Source organism: Brachycentrus maculatus, unplaced genomic scaffold (genome assembly GCF_059751285.1).
Source record: "Brachycentrus maculatus isolate JH-2025_06_01 unplaced genomic scaffold, ASM5975128v1 h1tg000331l, whole genome shotgun sequence".
NCBI classification, from domain to species: domain Eukaryota; kingdom Metazoa; phylum Arthropoda; class Insecta; order Trichoptera; family Brachycentridae; genus Brachycentrus; species Brachycentrus maculatus.
The window spans coordinates 79,147-106,368 of NW_028281080.1; the positions used below are offsets into that span (position 1 = coordinate 79,147).

General features: G+C 30.9%; 1 protein-coding gene across 1 annotated transcript in view; it reads right to left on the reverse strand.

Annotated features, from left to right (window-relative positions):
• The window catches only part of 5-HT2B (5-hydroxytryptamine receptor 2B), a 145,945-nt gene that overhangs the window by 977 nt on the left and 117,746 nt on the right, over window positions 1–27,222 (reverse strand). Inside the window, exons 4-6 of the mRNA XM_088268818.1 lie at window positions 16,803–16,938; window positions 10,210–10,395; window positions 1,696–2,146 (exon numbers count right to left, since the gene is read on the reverse strand). Coding sequence (XP_088124944.1) covers window positions 1,696–2,146; window positions 10,210–10,395; window positions 16,803–16,938 — 773 coding nt within the window. The remainder of the gene's footprint in view (window positions 1–1,695; window positions 2,147–10,209; window positions 10,396–16,802; window positions 16,939–27,222) is intronic.

A 27,222-nucleotide genomic window follows, 5' to 3' on the forward strand; every position in this document is an offset into this window, starting at 1 on the left:
CAGGTCACAAGTCCTGTGAATATCTAGACTTTTATAATTGTCTTCGTCTATCTCAAAAAGATATAAAAAAATAAGACAATATATTATAAGTGTCAACTGGATACGAAATAATCGTCATTTTTAGACGAAAAAATATGAAAGTATGAACATCCCAGGACCTGGCATTTAGCTGGTTTAAGCGACCACTTTATACTCGTGGGTAAAGTTCATAATTTTACCTATTATTGAACATTCAAATTGCATTAATTTTTGAAACTTGTAAATATGAAATGGTCTTGGATTCCTTTAACATACCAGGAGTAATTTAATAGTTTTGATAGTATGATTAAAAATGGCGCCATCAATGAAAAATTTGTCAATTATATAAAGTGTACATCAACAATACATATGTGAGATTCATTTTAAATTAGTTCAAATATATTTTTAGGAGATGATCCAGGCAATCGCCATGGATATTTCTCGAAAAACATCTAGAGAAAGACTTAAAAATTCATGGATGCTACAGAAAGATAATATGATTCGAAGACATGGCCTAAGTGACGTTGCCCACCTCAAAAGTCTTCAAAGACGATAAGTTGTAATAGAGCCAAGAAGAAGAAGACATTTTTCAGAAAAGAGAGCCTGAAATAACATTTTCATTTCTAGATACTTCTTTCCGATCAGTTGATTATCATAAATTTTTTATAACTAATTTTAATTTACATATGACAAATCGATCCACCAATATTTTAGTGTTATTATATGTATAGCTTGACAATGACTTTTGACAAGTGATGTGTTTGTGTCTGCGTATGACAATTACTTTAATTTAGTCGTAATTCATTGGCACTATTGATTAAAAGGTCTAGCATTTTCTATGTCGCATTTGTTATGGTTTTCTTTCTACATAAATGCCGATAATATGATTATTATCTACCCTGTGAAAAGCCGTTTCATTTTATAAATTACATATTACACCCAAATTATACGTTAGACTTAAAATATATATTCCTGAAAATCGATATATGGATTCGGATATGTTTTGATAACATCAATTTTCAGGTATCAGCAATTTTTCTTTTTATTTTACATTACCTGTACCAGGTCATGCAATGGTTTGGCTCAGTTTGTATATTGTATATCTAGACCGTAATGGCAGCACCATCTGTTAAACGTAATTGCAGCAAGAACAAAAATTAATATTTCTCAAAGCAAACAGCGTGCTTCTTGACAGATACTGTTGATTATATAGTTCTTTCATGGATTTTGAGTATTTTCCTAACGATGTTTCCACTTTTAGAAACAGCCTTAGAATATGGAACGGAAGTTCTTTTGTAACGATCTTTAGCGTTTTCGTCGCATTTCCCTTAATCTTATGAACGGTCTCAAATTTTCTTCTTTTGAAAGTTCTTTTTAATTTATGGTACAAAAAAAAGCCAGAATAAGCGAGATTAGATGAGTAGGAAAAGTTGGGAAGAACTGTGATCGTGTGTTTGTCCAAATACTCACGGGTTCTGAAACTTCAAGATCAGTTTCAGCCCATTCGGTTTCAGAAATCGCGAGTTTTTGGTCTAACACTGGATCACTGTTCTTTCCTACCCACCCTACTCACTTGATCTCACTCCTTCTGACTTCTTCTTGTTCCCCAACCTCAAGACCTTTGAAAGGAAGAAGTTGGTTGATATTTCATTTTGAATTTATAAAAATTAGGCTCACCCAATGACTGACTCTCCTTTCACATTCCTCACATATGCTGGGCACCAGATTCAGGACGAAAAATGGCGTCCAAAGGATCACGAACGTAAAAAACACAACCCCTAGAACTTTGGTGGCCTTCTGCTCCAGCCTTATGATCCTTCCATGTCTAGAGCTGGTCCGAGACAGCAAGCTGGCCGTCCGCTGCGGAGTGGGTGCTGTGCCATGATTGGCCGAGCTGTTGCCACCCGCGCCGTGATTGGCCGAGCTGTTGCCACCTGCGCCGTGATTGGTCGCCGGCTGGGTGCGGGTTCTTGCGGTGCCCCCCTCCCAGCGGACCACGAGGGTGGGGCGCGCTGGCGGCGGCGCTGGCTTGTCACCAAAGTAGGGGCAGGTGCACTGCGGCGGACAGCATGCTGCTGGGATGCTCTTACCGGGAGACGAGGGGGCTGAGTTTGAAGAGCCTTTGTCACTGGAACAAAGAGAAACAATAGTTTGGATAATTGGAATCTAACAGTTCACATATACAGCTACAAAGATGTTCAAGAACAAACAGATGAACAGTTTGACAGTCTCCACTATTCTCAACTCTCATATTGACTCACAGGAGTTGCTGGAACGTATATGTTTCACCAGTCAAATCACCAGGGTACTGACACTTAGCTCTTTCAATAAGTTGTCAATCATTAGTGGAATGATGAATATTACAAGTGTGTAAAGTAATAACTCAACCAACCCTATGATAAATAACATATGGTTGGTCATAGGTTGGTTTTAGTGATCACTTTACACACGTATAACATTCACTGATTGTCAAAAAGATTATTGATATATTAAAGATTATTAATGATTATTAATATTATATTTTTATTATAATTAATTAAGCTTGGTTCTTTTTTTATACCCTCATCCGCACCGCTGAATAAAATTGATACAGTGTTAAGTTGATCGTCAATTATATGAACGTCGGTGATATGAAAAAAATATCGCCCAAGGTGATATTAAAAACTTACTAACCTACCATCACGCCGATTCCCCGCGGGGATAGGCAAGAGAAAAGTATTCTTTGCAAACATGCAACAAGCAGTCTTTGCAAAAATTCTTCGTCTCTTTCATCCACATTCATAGAATGAAATAAAACCACATCAATGTAATAATTGGCGTGTACCTATATATGAGGAGATGTACGAATGTAGAAGAGGCAAATATTGCTTGCAAAGAAAGATTGGAATAGAATTCTATTCTTTGTACCTACCCCTGCAGGGAAGCAGTGTGATGGTTAGTTAGTTAGTTAAAAAACACCCTATTTAAACCTCGACTAAGCTTGATTCACGACAAAAAAAGGTTTTTCTTTTCTTTCATAATTTTCAGTCAGTAAAATGAAATTGCGCACATTAAACTAACTGTGCGCAGTCATTACTTAAAGGATAATAATTCAAAATTCGTTTCGCGATAAATCACAATTATCAACGCACAATAAACGTAAAACACACTCGCGCCACAAATTGCCTCACCCACGAAAAATAACGCAAACAAAACAAGTATTTATGACAGCGTAGTAAATTCGTATGTTTTCCTGATATCACCTGATGTATTTCGCGGAGCTTTTGGCAACCCTGCGCAAAAAGGTCTGTATCGTGTAGGAAGTATGTTTTCTAGAGTTGGAAAGCTTGATAAAGATATATTAGACTCCAGGTTTAATACTTGTGATTATTTTATTGTATTTCCTTTTTATTGTATCATATCTTGTAATATATAAAATCTAGTATATTGTTAACATTATATGCTAAGTATTTCAGCTCAACATAGGCTGCGCCTAAAGAGCCATAAAAAATCAAATAATAAAATACAAAAAAATGTATCTTTGTACCTAAACGAAAAAAAATCATATTAATAAATAAAAACACTTGTTTTTTACCACTTGAGTTTTATTATAGACTACATGTTTCAGAAGTTAAACTTCCAACATTCAGGTCTGTATAATAACTAAAATATAAAATATAAAATTGTTCTATAAATAAGGAGAGGGAAAAGTAAAAGGAAGGGGTTAGTCAAGGGGCGGAGTTTGAAAACAATGGAAAAATGGAAAGCAAAGAAATAAATAAATGGAAATAAAGTAGATTAAATGCTGGGAATAGAGTGAATGATGCACTGAAATTAGTTATAGCAAAACAGTTAATTAAAAACCTATCACCGAAAGATAAACTGACAAAGTACAAATATATGTTTCAAAATACGTCACCATTATTATCAATGTTTCCTTTTACAAAAAATGTTGTTCCTTAACCCTCCCTATATTTATTAACCTATATATACACCTTAATATATTTTTATTCGTTAGTTTTAATTTGTACCAGAAGATGAATACAACTGTCGTTTTCGAAACTAGTCGTAAATAAAAATAAAACTCGATAAAATGGTTTATTCAAGTGTTTAATTTTCATAATATAAACTGACAGTAAACAACAGAGTCTTGGTTCCAATAAAATATATGGAAAAAAACCACGGAGTTGGCAAGAGAAGAATTAAAGTAGACTGAAAACAGATTTCTTTATCAAGACTGATTAGTATTAATCAGTCTTGGTAAATAAGCGGTTAGCTTCGAAACCTGTAAACATTATAATTAAGTTATAATTAAATATTTATAGTGATTTAAAAACAAAGTTACATTTTAATTATAAAAAAAGTTTTATTTTAATCCTTTTCCCTTTTGCATAGAGTGCTAAACAGAGACGTCGTAAATTGGCGCGCAATTCGTGTAATCGGCGTTTACCGGGCTATTAGGAGCATGGACACGGAATTCTGGGCAGTTATTATTGCCAATAAACTGACAGTTTTTTCGCCATTTTCCGCAATTTACGGGGATTCATTTCGGTATTTCTGGTATAGTTTTGGGGTTTCTGGGATCAGCGGGCGGAAAAAGGTTAAACTTTTAATACTGGATTAAACGTGAAATTTCACGAATGAGCCTTGATTGCTTTATATTTTGCATTCAAACAATACGACAGTAAAAATGTATTTTTTGCATATTAGTTTCAGAATTTCAGGGTGGTTGTCAATCAGAAAAAGAAGAAGAGTACAATTAGTTATTATAATATTATATTATTTATTTCAATCTTCTTCTTCAAACCCTCAATGCACCCAATGGTGCATAGGGCACTGCATCAAATATCTTAATCGTTAACACATGTAGGTGATGATCCCTCCGCTTCGGGTACCAATCAAGTAGCTTTTAAGTGGACAGTCCGGATTGTTAACAAAGATTTGGACATACTTAAGTTATTTCGATTCAATTTTGACCTTTTTTCAGTATCTGGCGCGAGGGGGTTAAAAGACGGTCGGTTCGGAAGATAAAAATATGACAGGAAGGTCAACACGCCAGGGAAGTGACTATTATTTATATTAACCGTGACTTTATCCCGGTTTTGCTGACAAGTTTCTCGGTGAGAATGCGGTAAATTGTTTATAATGGGATCCGCAGATAACATTTTAACAGTGTGGTGAATTATTCGATTGAAAGTTTAGGTTTCAAATGGTAGTGCTTTTACATGAAGGTCGCCGAAATCGACAAAATCGGTAGATAAATCCATTTTTGTTCAAAAAATTATGTAGTAAGCTAAAGATAAGGACCTTATGAAAAATTAAATGGATAAAATAACAAATATGTATAACTTATATTTGAAGCACTAACTTCGTGATTTTCTATTTTAAAATTAAAATGCAACTTTGTTTTAAAATCACTAAAATATGAAAAAAAAATATTATAACTAAATTACAATGTCTACCGGTTTCGAAGCTAACCGCTTCTTTATCAAGACTGATTAATACTTTAATTTTATCAGTATTAATCAGTCTTGATAAAGAAGCGGTTAGCTTCGAAACCGGTAGACATTATAATTAAGTTATAATAAAATATTAATAGTGATTTTAAAAGAACGTTACGTTTTAATTATAATAAATATTTGTCATAATCTATTTTCACACGTGTTTCGATGCATTATTAAATGGTGTGTTAAAGTATTAATAGTGTTCAATAATTATGCCGAATGCATCGAAATATGTGTCACAATACATTTGAAGGAAAAGTGGTATTTTTCAAGACAAAGTAATTAAAAAATAATAATATTTTGTATATTTCAGAAAAGAAAAATATGGAAAAAAAATGTGAAACTCTCAATTCGCGACACTCACCAATCAATCACTATCAAATACCCCAACTTAAATTCAACGTTTCACAGATTTCAAGATGAAAAATAGTATTATTTTAAAATTAAAAAAAAGTGTTTTTATTATTTACAATTTAAAACAATAAAATAAATAGGCATCGAATTGTAGAAGAGTGGGTTTGAACCGAGAAATTGTATCTGAAGAGTCTACGACACTAACCACAGGACAACAACCTGACACAATTTGATAACTAAATAAATAAATCAATTAAAAAGTTTGTAAGATGCCGTTGAATACACAGACTTTTCTTTGAAAGCTTTTCATCACGTTTTACTTCCTTTAAGCTTTCATTACGTCGTTTTTACGTAATTTTTCAAGGTATCACGACAACAATGACGCAATAATTTTTCTCGGCCTTGGAAGTTACTTATACAGCCTTACTGTTTAAGAGGGTAGTAAGGAAAAGTAAAAGAATCCAGTTTCACGAATATTCCAAATTAGGACTAGAAAAACAACAACAGAAGTTGCATAGAATGAACATGACAGCAAAAAAATCTGAATAATTGTGATATGTCAACATATAGATGAAGAAGGTTGTGAGCCATATAAATACTAAAACTCCCATATTTTCTTTGTCTATTTTGAGATGTCGATATAAATAACTCACAAGTGGACAAAACCAATCGGATATTCAAAACATTAGAAATAAAAATCTAAAAAAAGTTATTTATTCATTGATTTGGCGTTTAATTTGCAGAACTCCATTTTAATTTACGTATTGATTTTAAATCAAACACAGATTTTTTGAGTCTGCTAAGTTGTATTTTATTAACAAATATACATAAAAAAATTAATATTGTGACAATTGTTGCGGCACATGTTAAAATAAGGACCGTCAGTCCATTTGATCTTCACGTTCGTTGATGTGTTTTTGTTAGTAAAATACAACTTAGTAGACTTAAAAAATCTGTGTTTGATTTAAAAATTAATACATAAATATAAAAAAAAGTTATTTTAGGAATGATTATTAGCCTAAAAAGGGAAAGCCTATTTTATATTTTCTCCAGTATATAAAATTATAAAATTCATTATATTTTCAGTATGTCCAAATACCTATTCACAAATCAGGGCTTTCTACGTTTTTTTGACATCTGAACATAAATAAAGAAGACTATTGTACATAAGTCCGGGTATAAACAGGGTCTTTGATCTGTCATGGCTCGTTAAGTGATAACTTTTCACAGAGAAACATCCACCATTTTACCCATGATTTACAACCACTCTAAGCAAATTTTTGTAACTCTTACGTACGTCATAAATATTACGAGTTCACTGTTTTCATCTATGGTTGGATTAAGAAAGCTTTTTATTAAGAAGAGTCCCTTTAATTTGGATGTATGCAAGATCCGAGCCCGGATAATTCTTTCACACTGGCGAACGCCTGAGAACGTGATTTTAATTTTTAATCAGTTTTTTTTATTCACAACAACTTGAGTGTGTCCCAGTGAAAACCCAGATTTGTGAACAAGTATTTTAATAGATTTATATTATCCACTGACACTTCGTGATGGAATTGCATTTTTAATTTATTATTAGATTAAAACCAATATTTTTAGCTTTTCCACTTTTTTATTTGACCAGCGACCGGGTTTCGTCGTTACCGACATCATCAGACTGGTCATCACCAGTCTGATGATGTCGGTAACGACGAAACCCGGTCGCTGGTCAAATAAAAAAGTGGAAAAGCTAAAAATATTGGTTTTAATCTAATAATAAATTAAACAAGTATTTTGACACACTCAAAATATGTTTAATCAAAAATCTGCTTTTTATTTTCGTTTGAAACTATTTTTAAAGATTATTCATATGTATTAAATAATTATTCATTTTCTGAGGCATTTATTACAAAAAAATAATGCTTTTTTTGTTATATCAGAAATAATTATGTTACAATCATGAATTAAAGATCACAAATCACAAACAGGAAAAACCGTCTAAAAATACAGAAAAAAGCTCTTAAATTATACATCTCCAAGTTTTAACAAATTCTGTACATTTCTGCCAATAAAAGTGGGGTGTAAAAAGTGTGTTCATTTACAAAATTTCAGAATCTTAAAAGGTTATATCGTATGAAAGCCTTTTTCAGGACAGACGCATTTGCCATTTCAGTAAATAAATTTACGCAAATAAAATGAGTTATATAACTAAGAGTTTCGGGTGGAATAAGATGTAATCAATTTCAATATGCCTGAGGTAAATTATTTTTTTTTATGTAACGTCTTCTTGGGGCTAATTTGACTGGAAAATAATATTGGAATTTTTTCACAGAAAAATTATTTATTCGAAAAATATTATACAAAATACAAAGTAAAATATGAAAATAGAGGGGCATATTTATTGATTTTTTATTTTAATTTTACTTGATAAATACTACTTTTTCTAAAAATCTGTTGTGACGCGTGTTTTGATACATTCCGCATCATTTTCAAATACCGTATACGTAAAATTTAATAAAGGTACTCTGCTAAATAAAAGCTTCTTCAATAAAATATAGATGGCTGTTGTGAACTCATATGTACTGTGTCATAAGATTAATGATATCATTGATGAAAAATAATACGGAAGTCTGGGTATTTACAGGCTTTACGACCTGTCGTAGGCTGGTTAAGTGATCACTTTACACACGTGTAGCATTAATCATTTTACCCATGTTTGACAATCGTTCTACTCAAATTTTGGAAGCCAAAGATATGTGCTCCATCTCATGACATTCCGTGATTGAGTTCACAATAGCCATCTTTATGAGAGACGCTTTAATTTGTATGCAAGACCCAAACCCGGAGTATTATACAAATCGAGAAACGACTGTTTTTTTGGTGCTCACGCTTTGACCAGTAATTTTATTAGCAAAATTTTGTGTGTGTTTAAATACTTGTTAAAAAACGACTTCTTAGCCTAAAAACCCAGATTTGTGAATAAGTATTTGGATACATTTAAAATGATTTCATAAAAAATAACTGGTCAAATTATTAACTACATGAAAAAAATTCAGGCGGTTCTTAGGATTGTAAATATAATCCAGAATTCGGACCTTGCATACAAATGAATTTCTGCTTAATAAAAACTTTCGTCATTCCAACATACATATATAGCTGTCGTGGATTCACACCAACAGGGTCACGAGATTCATGAATTCATCTAGAGTTCCAAAAATTTGAGTAGTGTGGTTGTCAATCATGGGTAGAATTAGCTAATGTCAATGTGAATATTGGTATTTAACAAGTAAAATTTATTTAATGTTTTTCCCAAATACTTTGTGGTAGATTTTATAAACTTTATAAAATAAACCCACTTTGCTTTTTACTACTTTTTGTATTCTTTTTTATTATTATTTTTTAACATCTCATCAAAGATGAAAAAGTCTGGGCATTATCGGGGCTGACAACCGTCATAGGCTGGTTTAAGTGATCAATTTACACACTTGTAACATTCACCAATTCTACCCATTATTGACAACCACACTACTCAAATTCTTGGAAGTTCTATATATATTAACCAATTTAGAAACCTTGTTCTTGAATAACTAGAACTTCACTAGAGACATCTATTGGTGAGATGTAAAGAAGCTTTTTACTAAGCAGAAACTCTTATATTAGTATGTGAGGTCCGAATCCTGGATTATAATCACACACATTAGAAACACCAGAAAATACCATTTTCATTTTTATTATTAAGTTTATAATTTGACCAGAATTAATTTTTACTTTTTGTATTAATTTATTTTTTCTCCAACCAGTCTCGACAAGAACCTTGTTATCATCAAGTATAAACATGTACTGTATATGTTTAACCCTGATGATGACAGGTTTTTTGTCAAAACCGGTAGGAGAAAAAATGTACCAGTAAAAAAGTAGTTCAAACTAAAGTTGTTTTATTTTATAAAGTAAAATTTAGATTGAACCCCTTTACTTACTAACCTCCTTATTTATAGAACAATTTTTACTTTTATATTTTAGTTATTATTTAGACCTGACGATGTAAGTTTAGCTTCCGAAACTAGTTGTCTTTAATAAAACTGGTATAAAAACAAGTGTTTCCTTAATCATTGTAACATCGGCTATCCAAATTTAAAACACAGTAAGGAACATTTTTTTGTAGTAGTTTTTTTTGCATTTTTGGACTAAGTAGAGTCTAACTAGTCCATAAATGCAAAAAAAAACCTACTACAAAAAAATGTCCCTTACTGTGTTTTAAATTTGGACAGCCGACATGTCTTACCACAAAGTTAATACCGAAACAATGAATAAAAATGGATTAATATCAAGGCACCGCCGAATCGATTGATAGATTGATAGATTTTTCACCCACCTCATGCCGCAGTGTGTTGTCTGCTGTGTTGGATTCTGATGGTTTTGGTTGTGTTTGTGATGATGATGAGGGGTGACTGGGGGTTGTTGCGGCGGCCTGTTGCTGGCAGCTTCCAACCCTCGCGACAGTCGCAGCATTTCAGCCCCAAACTGTTGGAGGGCTGTCATCGCCGAAGGAGCTGGCTCGCTATAAGAAAAAAAAGTAATTTCATCGATTTATATTAATTGATTTGGCAGAACACCGTACTTCATATTTTAAATATTAAAATAAAACACGAATTATTAGGGTCTACTAAGTACCACTGTATATTTTGTTTTATAAAAACATGAACATAAAAATAATATTTTGAAAAAGATAAAAAAGACAAATCCTATCTCTCTTTCAACGTTTTATTTTTGTATAAATCTCAGACCGTATTTTTTTAAAATTTAAAAGTACATTTGACCTGATGATAGAATGATTATTACGAAACCAGTAGATTTTTATTTTTATAAAAATAAACACTTGAATTTACCACTTTAATTTTTATTTATATAAATATGACTAGGTTTGAAAACTTACAGTTGTTACTTACTATGTTTTCATCTTCTGGTTAAAATTAAAACTAAAATTAAACCAGTTTTAATTTTTACCAGAAAATGAAAACATCTGTAAAATTTCGAAACTAGTCGTATGTATAAATAAAACTCATTAAAGTGGTATATTCAAGTGTTTAATTTAAAAAAAATCCACATATCATTCCACAAAGTTAATGCCGAATGAATAAATAATATGAAACCAGTAGACACGATTGATTATTTTTTAAAAATGGTATTACAAAAAGTGAACGATGAATGATAAGGAAAGTGTTATATTACCATACCATAACGTTAAAAATGCTTTTAATTTATAAAATATACTGTGAAGATTTTTATATTTATATATTTGTGAATTTCTGTTGTTTCAACATGTTGTCAATGCATTCCGCATCATACGGTATTTGAAGATGATGCTGAATGCATCAAAACACGGGTCACAATAGATTTTTATAAATAGTGGTTTTTACCAAGTAAAATTATAATTAATAATAGTACTTTGCAACAATGATTTCATAACTGAAATTTTGATGACTGATTTGGACTTAGTTAATCGTTCTTATTTAAAGTCTATATGGTGACAAGCTTGTATCACGTCAAGTTTTGATGTTACACTCATATTATTGGTTGTTTGGAACCCATGCGTTGAAACCGTAATAGTGGTTGGTATCTAGACATGTTTTAGGGATTCGAAAAAAGGATAGATAAGTATGGAGTAACAGTGGAAATAATTAACTTAAATAATATTTAATATGAGAGCATTATATGTTTAAATATATTTTTAATAATAATAATAATAAAACCCTTATCCACCCCCCAATGGTGCATAGGGCACTGCTTCATATGAACACAGTGTTATCTTGATCGTTTACACACGAAGGAAAGGTGATCAGCCCTCCGCTTCAGGTACCAGTCCAGGGTAATATTGAATAAATATTACAGTGAAAAAATCACTTATATTTATTTGACCCCCCCGGGAATCGAACCCAGGACCTCCAGAACGGTAGGCGAGCGTGCTGACCATTACACTAAGGAGGCGGAGAAATATATTTTTACATAATTAATAAGATAAACTTATTCAATATCAGAATTTAAAATATCCATAACTAAAAAATCTGATGAGCTACATTTTTTTGCTTTTGTTTTTGAATTCAACTATACAAAGTGCATAAAGATCAGGTATAATATCATATTTTCATACCAGTTACAAAATAAAAGTTGTAAATTGTTGGCCAGTGTAATAATATAACCCTGGACCAATACTCGAAATGCAGGATTGACAAATTTTCCACAGTATATGTAATAAACGATCAAGTCAACAAAAAATCACTTTGATGTAGTGCCCTATTCACCATTTTGTGTGAATAAAAGTCTTTTAGTCAGTCATTTTTCTCACCAACGCATCTCAGAATACCTCGTATTCTTTTAGATATCTGTAAGGCATCAAAAGTTCAATAAAATAAATGGACTGAATATCAAAGTAGTGCGTTGTATTGCCACTACACTGGGATATATTAAACTTCACAGATCACAAGGCGAACGAAATATCTGAGAAAGATAATATTTAAACTCCGTTTATAGTTTTTTTTTCATCCCTTAGCGTAGCTATTCAAATTTCCGCTGTTTTACCCTTTTGAAATACTAGGCAGCGCATTCTTCACCCTTACATACATATACCATAAATATTCGGGTAGTTTTTATTTGTAATATACCATCCTCATACTCAATTTTATTATATAAGGTACTTTTCTTTATAGATTTTGTATTTGAAATCTTAACAGATGAAAAACTACATGGAGGTCTGGGTATTTACAGGGTTTACGACTTGTCAAAGGCTAGTTCAAGAGATCAGTAAACGTGTAATACAATGGATATAGTCAGATGAAGAAGACAGCGAAGACGATTCTGTAATGCCCACCACTCTAACCATGATTGACAACCACTCTACTCATTTTTTTGTAACTCATGCATTTCTCATTGATCTCATGACACTTTACGAATAAGTTGACAACAGCCATCTATGGATGGATTGAGAAAGCTTTTATTTAGCAAAGACTCTTTGATTAACAACTAAACTACCTAATTTCAGGAACATATATATATATATATATATATATATATATATATATATATATATATATATATATATATATTTATATATATATACATATATATATATATATATATATATATATATATATATATATATATATATATATATATATATATATATATATATATATATAAATATATATATATATATATATATATATATATATATATATATATATATATATATATATATATATATATATATATTATATATATATACATATATATATATATATATATAATATATATATATATATATATATATATATATATATATATATATATATATATATATATATATATATATTTTAGTAAACGTGTAATACAATGTCAATAGTCAGGTGGAGAAGACAGCGAAGACGATTCTGGAATGCCCATGTCAATAGAATGCAAGAAAATAGACTGGCCCGAATTGATCTTCACTAGAACCCAGACGGAAGAAAACCACGTGGAAGACCTCCAAAGAGATGGCTTGACAGCTGGCAGTCCACGTCACGAGAGACGGATAACGAAACTGACAGATTCGAGGATCTATAAGCAGGAAAAAGAATTTGGGGACATGTCCGAAGAAAATTTATTCAAAAGTAACCGTGGTTTGCGTTTTGTTAGATGCATCTAGGTATTTGATTACCTTGAAGACCTAGAAGATGACAGAATTCTATGGTCAGAGTTGCAGGCTCTGTAGGCATTCCTGACAGGATAGCCGCCTACAACAATGAAAAACGGTGCTTTAAAAAAAGCTCGCCTTTAAGTGAGTAGGAAAAAGAAAAAGAATAATAAATTGTGGTTCACAGAAACCAAGGACAAAAATATTAAGTCAATAAACTCACGAGTAAGCCAAAAAAGCTCCATATCAAAGCTTTCATTACCGTGCTTTATTGCGCCGGCTTTATCGCAGAAGAAATATAAAAAAGATTATATCTTTAATATGAAATCGTTAACGTTGAGTATCAAAAAGCATTTCGTTACAGGTATCTCGTTTAATAGGCTTATTTTCATTGTTTATTGTACTGACTATCATTAAGGACATTAATTCACTTCTAAACGAAATAATGTTTGGTTTTTATTATCAAAATTTTATTTGTAAAATACCTGTTTTGAGTTTATTAATGTCAACTGGTATCGAGAACTACAGATATTCTCGTCAAGAGATGAAAATACAATATTTTGAGTAATCCGCATTTTGTGTTAAAATTCGGAATTACTAGTTATTATTATACAATAAAAATTAAAGTAATATTTTCTAGCGTTTTTCGTGTATGTGATTTTAATCCAGGATTCAGACCTCACATACAAATGAAAGAGTTTATGCTCAATGAAAAGCTTTTTTCATCTCACCATAGATGCTTTTAGTGAAATTATGGTGATTCCAGCACTATTTTTTTTGTATTTGAATCATTTATAAAGATGTTCCGAGAATTTGAGAAGTGTGGTTGTTAATCATGGGTAGAATTGGTGAATGTTACAAGAGTGTAACTAACTAACTAACTAACTAACTATCACGCCGCTTCCCCGCAGTGGTAGGCAGAGAGAATAGAGCGCCACACCACTCTGTCCTTGCAAACATTCTTCGCCTCTTCCACGTTCATGCATCTCCTCATACATACCCGCCGATTGTTACGACTCCTAACCTGACCACCTTCAAGTATTTGGCATACCTGATCGTGCCATGTTTTTCTCGGTCTTCCTCTGCTTCTTTTCCCGCTAACATTCGCCTCATAAATTTGTTTTACCGTTCTTTCCTCACTCATTCGTTCTACATGTCCAAACCATCTCAACACACCTTTCTTAATTTTATCGATAATGCTTATCTCAGCTTTGCATTCCTTCCTTATTTCACTATTCGCACATCTATCATACATCGTTTTGTTACACATTCTTCTGAGAGATCGCATTTCGACTGCATTCAGTCTACTTTCATCCTTCTTTTGCCAACTCCATGTTTCACTTCCATACAAGTGAAGTAAATCACTCAAAACAGTCTATGACGGTCGTAAGCCCCGTAAATGCAAAGACTTCCATATTCTTTTTCATCTGTGTTGAGATGTCAAAAAATAATATCTCAAGGGTTCTTTTATTATCTCGCGTTATATGCAAAATGAAGGTCAAACAAACTCAGCCCGACAGATTTACGATCGGGAGTCAGAATGAGGTATCAAAACTTTTGATATAATTGCTCGGATGATTTATATTAAAAGTACGAAGGAATTTCTCGGATTTAATACTGAACTCTGAATTGAAATCTGCCATTAATACCTTAATTATTAAGATAAACGAGTTTCAGATTCTGTTCTCTTCGTTACGCTTCATTACTTAAGCAAATCTACAATATCTGTGTAAATACGGTGCGGTGTATTTGCACTTGGAATCATACCGGGATTTCTGGGTCTAACTTTATCAGATGAGAAAAATAACATTGAATGGTAATTTTAATGATAATGGTATTGAATGGCTTCTTTGAAATTTAGGTATTTTAATATCAATATTTAAGTATAGCATTTTTTTGTGGTCAGTCATTTTTAAATTTTATGAAAGTAAAATTTGGTGTACTATAATCCCTTATGTTTTAATCCAAGATTTTCGACTGTTTTTGAACGGTGATGTACTGATTGGCCTGACAAAGAGACAGGTACCTCTTGAAAAGACTGAAATATCGGTGAGTGGTTATATACTATCATTTCTAAAATATTTGAAAAAAATTAAATTAATATTTGATTTATTACCAACATACAATGGAAATGCGTGTATCTAATTAATGTCATTGTGTGAGTGTTAATGATAGAAGGATCTACAACCTGAGGATGTGGAGAGCTGACTTCAACAGTCTACAAAATGATAAGTTGGGATAGGGGGAAGATATCGGTAGTGTAAAGACAAAGGGGTATATCTAAATTTTACAGCAGAGTAAAAACAAACTTGTGAAATTAAATAACTCATTTGTTTTATGTATTTTTTCTTATCTTAATAAAACTAAATAAGTATTGCAACTACAGTTTTATTCTTTTGCCCGATTATGGAATACACTATTTTAGACATTTTGTGGAACAAATTTATAATATATTATATATATATATATATTGTATATATGTATATATATATATATATATATATATATATATATATATATATATATATATATATATATATACATATATATATATATATATATATATATATATATATATATATATATATATATATATATGTATATATAAATATATATATGTATATATAAATATATATATATATATATATATATATATATATATATATATATATATATATATATATATATATATATATATATTTATATATATATATATATATATATATATATATATATATATATATATATATATATATATATATATTATATAAATGTATACATATATATATTTATATATATAAATACATATAAATATATATATATATATATATATATATAATATATATATATTTTTATATATATATATATATATATATATATATATATATATATATATTTATATATATATATATATATATATATATATATATATATATATATATATATATATATATATATATATCTATATATATATATATATATGTATATATATATATATATATTTATATATATATATATATATATATATATATATATATATATATATATATATATATATAATATATATATATATATATATATATCTATATATATATATATATATATATATATATATATATATATATATATATATATTATATATATATATATATATATATATATATATATATATATATATATATATATATATAATATATATATATATATATATATATATATATATATATATTTATATATATGTATATTTATATATATGTATATATATGTACATATATAAATATGTAACACGACTTTCTCACCTAGTGTCGGGTAACCACAGTTCATGCGTGTCCAGAGCGGCCAGGTCGGTTTCCGTACTGGCGGCCGAGTGAGCAGCCACGTGCTGCGGCGTGCTGCGGCTGCTGCTGGTAGTACGGCGCCACGTGTTGCGTCTCTCTGAAAAAAAAATCAGAAAATTTCATTAAGATGGGACTCTCGAACATACAATTCAGTACGCTGTGCCAATTTTTTCAGTTTCTAGTTTTGTACAATGATTAAGGAAATTCTTGTTTTCATACCACTTGAGTTTTATTAAAGACTTAGATTCGGAAGCTAAACTTCCATCGTCAGGTCTGAATAATAACTAAAATATAAAATATAAAATTGTTCTATAAATAAGGAGAGGGGAAAGTTAGAAGGAGGGGGTTAGTCAAGGGGCGGAGTTTGAAAACTAAGAAAAAATGAAATTTTGAAACAATATATTAGTGGATAAATTATTATTAGAATTATTTTTTTTTAGATTTCTAAATTTTCTTAATAATTCATTATTTGGCCTTTATGTGGAACAATGTGTTATTATTTTAATTTATGAGAGTGGAATGAGTGACTTGTAACTATTATGTTATTTGCAAATTCCGAAAAATAATCACTAACAAGACCGCTACGATGTTCTTTAATTCTAATCTTTAAATTTCTCGCGGTTTGGCATATATATTTTTTATCACAATCTCCGCATAAAATTTCATAAATACCACTTTTTGTAATTTATCTTTTTTTGATTTTGAGTTATCGAATATTTTTTGGTGGATCTGTATTTTATATGACAGCAATGTAGTTTTTTTTCCACATATATTTTATTTGACCAGTGACCGGGCTTCGTCCTTACCGAAATTTTAGCTCCTTACCATTGATTTTTTTTTCATTTATTTATTTAAGTATTTGGATACACTGTTGTGAATAAAATAATTCATTAAAGTATAAGTTTCATAAAAAAAAATTATCGGATTTTCAGGCGTTACCCAGTATGTGAAATACTCCGGGTTCAGAACTTGCTTACAAATAAAAGGGTCCCTGGTAAATCAAGCACGTAACGTCATAAGATGAATCATATATGTTTGCATGAATTCCAAATTTGAGTAGTGTGTTTGTCAATTAAGATGAATGTTACACGTCTGTAAAGTGAACATTTAACTACCCTTTGATAGACTTTCATATTCTTCTTCATCTATGTTGAGATGAAAAAATTGAATTTAAATATTTGTTTTAAAAATCACTTAAAGTGATTAAAGAAAACACTTATTTTTTACCACCTGAGTTTTATTAAGACTACATGTTTCAGAAGTTAAACTTCCATCATTCAGGTCTGTATAATAACTTATAAATGAATGATGGAAGTTTAACTTCTGAAACATGTAGTCTTTAATAAAACTCAAGTGGTAAAAAACAAGTGTTTTCTTTAATCATTGTAACATGTCTTACCACAAAGTTAATGCCGAAACAATTAAAAAATCACTTATAGTATTTATGATCCCCCTACGAATTGAACTCAGAGTCTCCAGCATAATAGCTTAATACTCATACCATAATACCATGAAGGCGGTCAAAATCAGGATATCTTATACTACAGGAATAAGTTCCATCTCCATTTTGATATAAGCTCAATAATAAAATAATTTGAAAAGAAAAAGTGCTCTTATTAAACACTTAACCAATTAATCATAAAAGTTTAGAAGTTTCCTGGCTATTAATCGCGCTGAAATAATTCAGGACTGAAAATAATTATCGTGAAAAATCTTTCAGCCATTCAGGAAACCTGAAACTTTAATGTTTTCAGGAAAAAGTTCTAAGTTTTATTCTAATTACCATTATGATAAATATTTCCCTCGAGGTTGCAAATTGAGTTCATTTGTAATTCCGTTGCTTGGTGTAAGGTTTCGTAATTATTTTAGTACACCAAAGCGCCTATGAAAAACAACCCTTAATTAATGAAAACAATTAATTTAACTCATCAATTTATGTTGTAGAGGGCTGTTGATATAGTGCGGTGAGATTCAATAGTTTAGTATCATATTTCAACGATCGGGTATTAATATAGACAATTCTGAGATGTATTTTGTATATTACAAGCATTGTTAACTTTATTTTTTGACATCTCATCAAAGATGAAGAAGAATATGGAAGTCTGGGCATTTACGGGGCTGACGACCGTCATAGGCTGGTTTAAGTGATCACTTTACACAGGTGTAACATTCACCAATTCTACCCATTATTGACAACCACACTACTCAAATTCTTGGAAGTTCTGTATATATGAACCAATTTAGAAACCTTGTTCTTGAATCACTAGAACATCACTAGAGACATCTGTTGGTGAGATGTAAAGAAGCTTTTTATTAAGCAGAAACTCTTATATTAGTATGTGAGGTCCGAATCCTGGATTATAATCACACACATGAGAAACGCCAGAAAATACCATTTTCATTTAATATGAAAATAACTCCTGTAATTGGAGATAGTCCAGATTTTGTGAACAAATATTTGGACACACTCAAAATGTTGTAAATTGTTAACTTTGTCGTATAATAAAATAACACTTATCATTCATGAATGATAAGGATAGTGTTATATTACCATATTACATATGTTATATTATTGTTTGTTATATTACGATTAATGATAAGGAGAGTATTGAATTCTGTGATATTTTAGTAAATGCAATATTTTTAGTATGATCTTTGAGATCAAATATCGGATTAAACCAAGTACAAAATAAATTCAAGTTTTATTTATTTCCAATTGGTCTGGGTGTTTGTGATGTTTTTTTTTACATTTACCTTCCCTATCGACAATCCTTTAAATGCAGAGGCAATCCAGGTTATTCCATTTAAAAAAATTAAAACTTCGTTTTTTTTACTGGTTTTTCTACATAGTTGAAAAAGCATTTTTTATGGAAATTTCAGCATTTACAGAGATAACAACCTGTAATTGGATACTAAAAGTATACGTTGTGCATCATTCACCATTCTACCCATAAATTTTCATTGCAATGTTGTTATATACCATATAAGTTTAAAACCACAATGAAATGAAAAACATTGAAACTGTTACGTGATAACAGTGTCGGGAAGCACATTTTAAGCAATTTTTAGTATTGCGTTTTTTGCTTGAACGTTCAACAGATGGTACTGCCATGTCAGTATTTTTTTCACCAGAGGCCATTATTATTTTAATACCTGTCACAGGCTGAAACACCGATTACAGGTTTATAAAAACACATGGATATTAGAATGCAACAGTGTGTAAAAACTTCTTAGGAATCCTTGAATTACTTTAAGGAATTTAAGATTTTAAACAAGTGAACTTTGCTTTTTTTAAAGATAAATAAAAAACAAATTTCAATTGAAGGGTAGGTTAAAAAAACACCCTTCAATTATAGCCGTTACACTTACCTCAGTGTAAAATTAAGCACACACTTAAAATAAGCGCAGTTTCATTTTCAGTTTGGCGAGTTTCAAGTTTTGATATTTCTGAGCTAGCAATTTACATTTCTGAGTGAGTGGATCCTCGTGATAGTGAATGAAATAAATAATGATCCTGTACAAGGAGGAAGAAAAGAGAGGAGAGACTAAGTTTTTATCTCCCTCTTGAGTACACCACCTGCTATCCTACCTGTAAACCATGATTTAGTTTTTTACAAGAGATAATGGCCTCTCTCTAGAGAGGCATAGTTTCTCAAACTGTGGGTAGTAAATTAATTTAAAATAGGAGATTCATGATCTTATTGTAATTTATATTCAAAAGGATATTCAAGGAACTGGTGCCCTTTTATTAGCGGTTAAAATTGCTTTTTCAATATCAATTATAATGATTTATTGACGATGCAAAGGCTGACGTAGCAAAAACCAAATATATGCTCTTCTTCTTCTTCTTCTTTTTCTAGATCCTAAGGATCTGTTCGTGCCTCCATTTGTAGCGCTTGAGATGTTGTCTCCTAGCTGTCTTTCCACATTTTTGGAGGTCTGCGTCCTTCAGGGATTCCTCGAAGGGCGATACGTGGAAGTCTGTCATCTGACATTCTGTTTACGTGATCATTCCAGTATCGCCTTCGTTGTCGTCCCCACCTCACGATATCTTCCGTCTTACACATGCTCCGGATGTCGGTATTTCTTACTCGGTCTCGTAATGTGTTTCCGGCTATGGATCGGAGAGTCTTCATCTCGGAGGTTCGAAGTCGAAGTATATGCAAGAATATACATTATAGATGTTTCAAGTTGGAGCATATATAATTTTTATACGAAAGAAGATGGAAGTCCGAGTATCACAGAGCTTCCGATCTAACATTCAGCTGGCTAATGTGAACACTTTACACATATGTGTAACGTTCACTTTTCTCCCCATTGTTGAATATCCATATTGCATTGATTTTTGAAAGATGTACATATTTGAATACTCCTTATCATTCATCGTTTTCTTTGTGTAATACCACTTTTATAAATACTAATTCGTAACTACCAATTTCGGAATTATCATTTCAATATCAGTATTCATTAAAAAAATATGATACGATACGATACGATCTGACATTTGTACAAAAATAAAATAATTGAATGAGAGAAAGAAGTTGACATGAAGTAAAATTCAGTTGTTTATTTATTCTGAGTAAGTCTTTATTAATTGCTTTACTTATTTCTAATTTTACTAGATTATTAACATGTAAAATTTCTATACTCGTCGATTTATTAAAATTATGGCCTTCAAATTAAGAAAAAATATTATAAAGGCACCTTAGATATTTTTTAATTCTGATATTGAATTCCACACACATACGCTTACATACATACACACATACATATACATTTTTCTTCTAAACCTCTGTATTCTTAACCTAAAGTTAAAGTGTGCATGTCTGTAAAGCTAATGTTGGATAAAAATTCTATAAATACAATAAAAAATACACATATGTAACTAAGTGGCCTCAAATTATGTTCTTAAATTCAGTTTTAAGAATAAAAAGAAATAATTTAAATAATGCATTAATTTTAAATAAAAAGAATGCTTATTAATATATTTCAGTGCGATTGTACCCTGTAACTATTTAACGTCATATTTTGAGAAGCTTCGTTTTGCGCCACATAGCGGTTCATTAACTCTGGAATATTTCTAATTAATTCAGAGACTCTCTGCCTTGTCTTAGCGTTACTAAACATTCACTTATAGAAAGCTGGATAATTGATTGCCCTCTCGTCTAAATTTCGCATATAAATTAGGTAGAAGATCACAGTTTTACATACGACAACGTCGAAATTGTTTTTTCCCCTTCTTAAGTATGTACATATTGCTCACTCCTTTCAACGTCATATATCGCTCACTCCTTTCAAGAACGTCATAAATCAAAAATCGTAAATTTTCAGTTGTGCATGTTTTCGGAATGCCCAGAATATTTACTATATCCCAGAAAAAGCGGCATTTTTAAAACTTAATTTTTACCCGTTACAGGGCAGAAAGTGTTGTTTTCGCATTTTGTAGAAAAGGTATTGTTTAATTATTTTTTTAAATATACTAAATATTTTTCAAATGAAGAAAAAACCTTCAGGTTTTACCTAAAAAGATCTGTTGCAAAGTAAAAAGTTCGAAAAGTGGCTTGATATTTATTTTTAATACATTGTGTTATATTTTTAAACTTTAAAAACGTTTTCCAGAAAAATCAAGTTTTTTGATTTATGACGTTCTTGAAAGGAGTAAGCTATAAAAAAATATATTTTTTTTGGAGATCGTTTTAAAAGTACCTATAAGAATATAATAAAATGTTTTAAAAATAAATATCAAGCCACTTATTCAACTTTTTACTATGCAACTGATCTTTTAAGATAAAACCTGAATGCTTTTTTTATCCATTTGAAAAATATTTGGTATATTTAAAAATATTATGAAACAATACCTTTTCTTCAAAATGCAAAAACTTCAGTTTCTGCCCTGCAGCGGGTAAATATTAAGTTAAAAATATGCCGCTTTTGCTGGGATATAGTACATTTTCTGGGAATTCCGAAAACAAGAACAACTGAAAATTTAGGATTTTTTATTTATGACGTTGTTGAGAGGAGTGAGCGATATAATACTTCGACTTGCGCCATTATCGCTTATATTTCTCTCTCACATTGAATTTCGTGTTATATTAACTGGAATAAGCTGCAAACATGATTAGCTCTCTACGGTAAATTGCAAGCGAACATGATATGTTAATTGATTTGGTTATTGAGACTGTGTTTACGTTATAGGTAGTGTACTTAGCGTAATATGTAGTATAGTTGCCTTGGGACAAAATCAATATGGTCGTGACAACGTAAATGAACCAGCCGTTCAATGGAATACGCTTCCGGCATCACGTAAAAGCCCCAAATAATTATTATATTATGTCAACGTTTCCCAATTAGTGGTACGCGTAGCCACAGTTGCATTAAGGGGCGTACCGGGTGATTTATTGACGAAGGTAATTGGTTATTGTTATTCTTCTTTCTTCTTTCTTCTTTCTAGTTTCTTGTTTCTTGTTTCTTGTTTCTTGTTCCTTGTTTCTTGTTTCTTGTTTCTTGTTTCTTGTTTCTTGTTTCTTATTTCTTGTATCTTGTTTCTTGTTTCTTGTTTGTTTCTTATTTCTTCTTTCTTCTTTCTACTTTCTTCTTTCTTCCATCTTCTTTCATGTTTCTCGTTTCTTGTGTCTATTTTCTCGTTTCTCGTTTCTTGTTTCTTGTTTTTTGTTTCTTGGTTCTTGTTTCCTGTTTCTTGTTTCTTGTTACTTGTTTCTTGTTTCTTGTTTCTTGTTTCTTGTTTCTTGTTTCTTGTTTCTTATTTCTTCTTTCTTCTTTCTAAAAGGTCGAAAGCCCTGTAAATGCTCTGTTTACTGTATTTTTTTCCATCTATTTACATATATTGAGATATCTATAATAATAAAAAAAAACTTGATATAACGAAGTCCTAAGTGGAGCGAAATCCAGAATTTGTAAACAAAAATTTCGACAAAACGTGAAAATAGTTTGGTCGATTTGTTCTCTACATCAACCCTCTTATTTTCTCTAATAAAATTCAAATACCGACTAATATGGCTCCAAATTGGTTCCGCAATGGCTGTGTCAAGTGAGCCATCTGTGCACTCAGGACTCCACGTAAAGAAAAGAGATTTCCATCTTAAGAGATAAATCTCCCCCGTTGACTTTGAGAAATATTTGTAAAATTCATGAATCCCTGAAAACTTTTTACCAATTTTCAGCACGGAAAATTGATGAAAATTTCCATGCAATTTCCCACTCCTATAAGCTGAAACTAACCTTCGAAAATAGCGAGATGCTTTAAAATCTATATTTTTAAACTAAAAGTGTAGAACATAATCTAACCCTTTTAATGGTTGAAATTATAAAGAGAGTATTCAATACAAAACCTATATTAAAAATAAAATGTTTATGTATCTTTCAAATAAAGTTTAAATAAGTTCATAAAAAAACCTAATCTCTTTATATCATTAATGATAATTAACATAACCTATATAAGTACTATATTAAAAATAAAATGTAAATGTATCCAACAAATAAAGTTTGAATACGTTCACAGAAAATATAATCTCTTTAAATCATTAATGATAATTAACATAACCTTTATAATAATAATAATAATATAACCCTTATCCGCACCCCAATGGTGCATAGGGCACTGCGTCATATAAACGCAGTGTTATCTTGATGGTTTACACACGAAGGAAAGGTGATCAGCCCTCCGCTTCAGGTACCAGTCCAGGGTGATATTGAATAAATATGACAGTGAAAAAATCACTTATATTTATTTTACCCCCCTTGGGAATCGAACCCGGGACCTCCAGAACTTTACACTACGGAGGCGGACAAAATAAATGTAAATGTATGTTACAAATAAAGTTTTAAAACGTTCATAAAAATAATAATCTCTTAATATCATTAATGATAATTAACATAACCTATAAACTTTATTAAAAATAAAATGTAATTGTATCTTAAAAATACTATTTAAATACGTTCATAAAAACAATGATAAATCATTAATGATTTTTTTTAAATAAACACTTATGTTTTAATTTACCCGTTTGTGGGCACCAAATTAAATTCTCAGACTTTTTTGAAAAAATATTAAATTTTATTTGTTTTGATTATGGATTTCTTTCTTGTAGATTCATAAAACTTACAATATTTTACTGAGAATCTTCCAAAACCACAACAAGGGTGATCTAAGTCCTCCATCAACTCTTGTAATTCTTGATTATGGAAACCAATGGCCAGCGCCAACCAGCGTTATTATGAGTTATTTACTAGTTTTTAAGGGTTTTTCAGATAGCTTTTTTCAGTCGCCAAATTTGGTTCTATGATATAGTACGCCGTTTTAGTTCAAGAGTGACGACGGGGTTACTAAGAGGGTCACCCTTTCAGCAATGTCTTTAGGGCTAAATAGTTTTATGAATGTGTTCCACCCTGTTAACTTTACCAATTATCCCAAGGATATCACGATTTTCGTCTAAAACCGCACTAAATTGCCTGGATAATAAAAACGCTAGATTCTCGCGGATGAATATCCTATTTGAGACTGGATTTCTGAGGAGAAGTTTGACGTTTAAAGTTTCGATATTAAATGCGATGTTGAGAAAATAGTAGTTCAAAATATAAGTGTTCATTTTAGAATTGCGATTGAAATTGATTTTCGTAGTTGAAAATAAGAGTTTACAACATTTTGAGTGTGTCCAAATACTTGTTCACAGATCTGGATTATCTCCAATTATAGGAGTATTTTTCACTTAAACCCACTTATGATGGTCGTCAGCCCCGTAAATGCCCAGACTTCTATATTCTTCTTCTTCATCTTTGATGAGATGTCAAAAAATAATATGAAAATAACTCATGTAATTGGAGATAATCCAGATTTTGTGAACAAGTATTTGGACACACTCAAAATGTTGTAAATAAATTATCTGGTCAAATTATAAGCTTAATAATAAAAATGAAAATGGTATTTTCTGGCATTTCTTATGTGTGTGATTATAATCCAGGATTCGGATCTCACATACTAATATAGGAGTTTCTGCTTAGTAAAAAAAAAAAGCTTCTTTACATCTCACCAATAGATGTCTCTAGTGAAGTTCTAGTGATTCAAGAATAAAGTTTCTAAATTGGTTCATTTATATAGAACTTCCAAGAATATGAGTAGTGTGGTTGTCAATAATGGGTAGAATTGGTGAATGTTACACGTGTGTAAAGTGATCACTTAAACCAGCCTATGACGGTCGTAAGCCCCGTAAATGCCCAGACTTCCATATTCTTCTTCATCTTTGATGAGATGTCAAAAAATAATATGAAAATTGGAGTGTTAATTTTTGAAATACGATTGAAAATTAACACTGCTATTTTGTACTAAGATAACATTATACATTATAACAATTTAATAAATTATTTAGAACAAAAAGCCTTCTTAGGACATTGGAAATGAAGACTCTACGACCCATTGCAGGCCTAACACTTCGCGACAGAGTTAGAAACTCAGATATAAGAAAAATCTGCGATGTTGTGCGAAAAGGAAGAGAAAAAAGACGTTTCTGGAGAGATCATGTGAGAAGAGCGAGTTCGGATCGAGTGGTGAGGGTGGCAGCAGACAGCAGCATAGGCGGGATCAGACCCCCAGGAAGACCACCTAAACGACGGAAGGATAGCTTTTCTTCCACCTTCCAGGAGTGACCCGAGAATGACAGGACCTAGTCCTAAAAGAAGAAGAAGAAGAAAAAAAAGAAGAAAAAGATTTATAACAAACTAACCATCATGCCGTTTCACAGCAGGGGTAGGCAGAGAGGATATAATATCTCCCCAATATGTTTTTCTAAACAATATTTCCAAACGTCGCTGACCTGACCACTAGCTTGGTATGATTAATTATTTAAAATACATGACCATGCCAAGTTTTACTACAAAATCCATTTCCAACAACATTCATTTTTGATTCCACTCATTTGATTCATTTTTCCAAAATATCTCAATACTCTTATAGTAATTTTATCGAAATTGCTTATCTCAGTCTTGCACTCTTTCCTTATTTCCCCATTCGGACATCCATCATACATCGTTTAGCCTAATATTTGTCTTAAATATGGTATTTTGACTACATTCAGTCCACACACATCCTTTTTTTACCGACATCTAATATGTTTCACTTCCAAAAATTAGGGTTGGAACCAGGACTTCTTTGTGTAGTTTTCGTTCATAGGCTTTTATTTACTTCAACTAAGTTTAGAACACCATTCACTGTTTCCAGCATTCACTCTTCTTTCCATATCGTTATCAATCTTTCCATCCCTAGAAAACATACTTCCCAAATGGAGAAAACCCTTATCCGCACCCCGATGGTGCATAGGGCACTGTGTCATATACACGATGTGTTATCTTGATCGTTTATACATGAAGG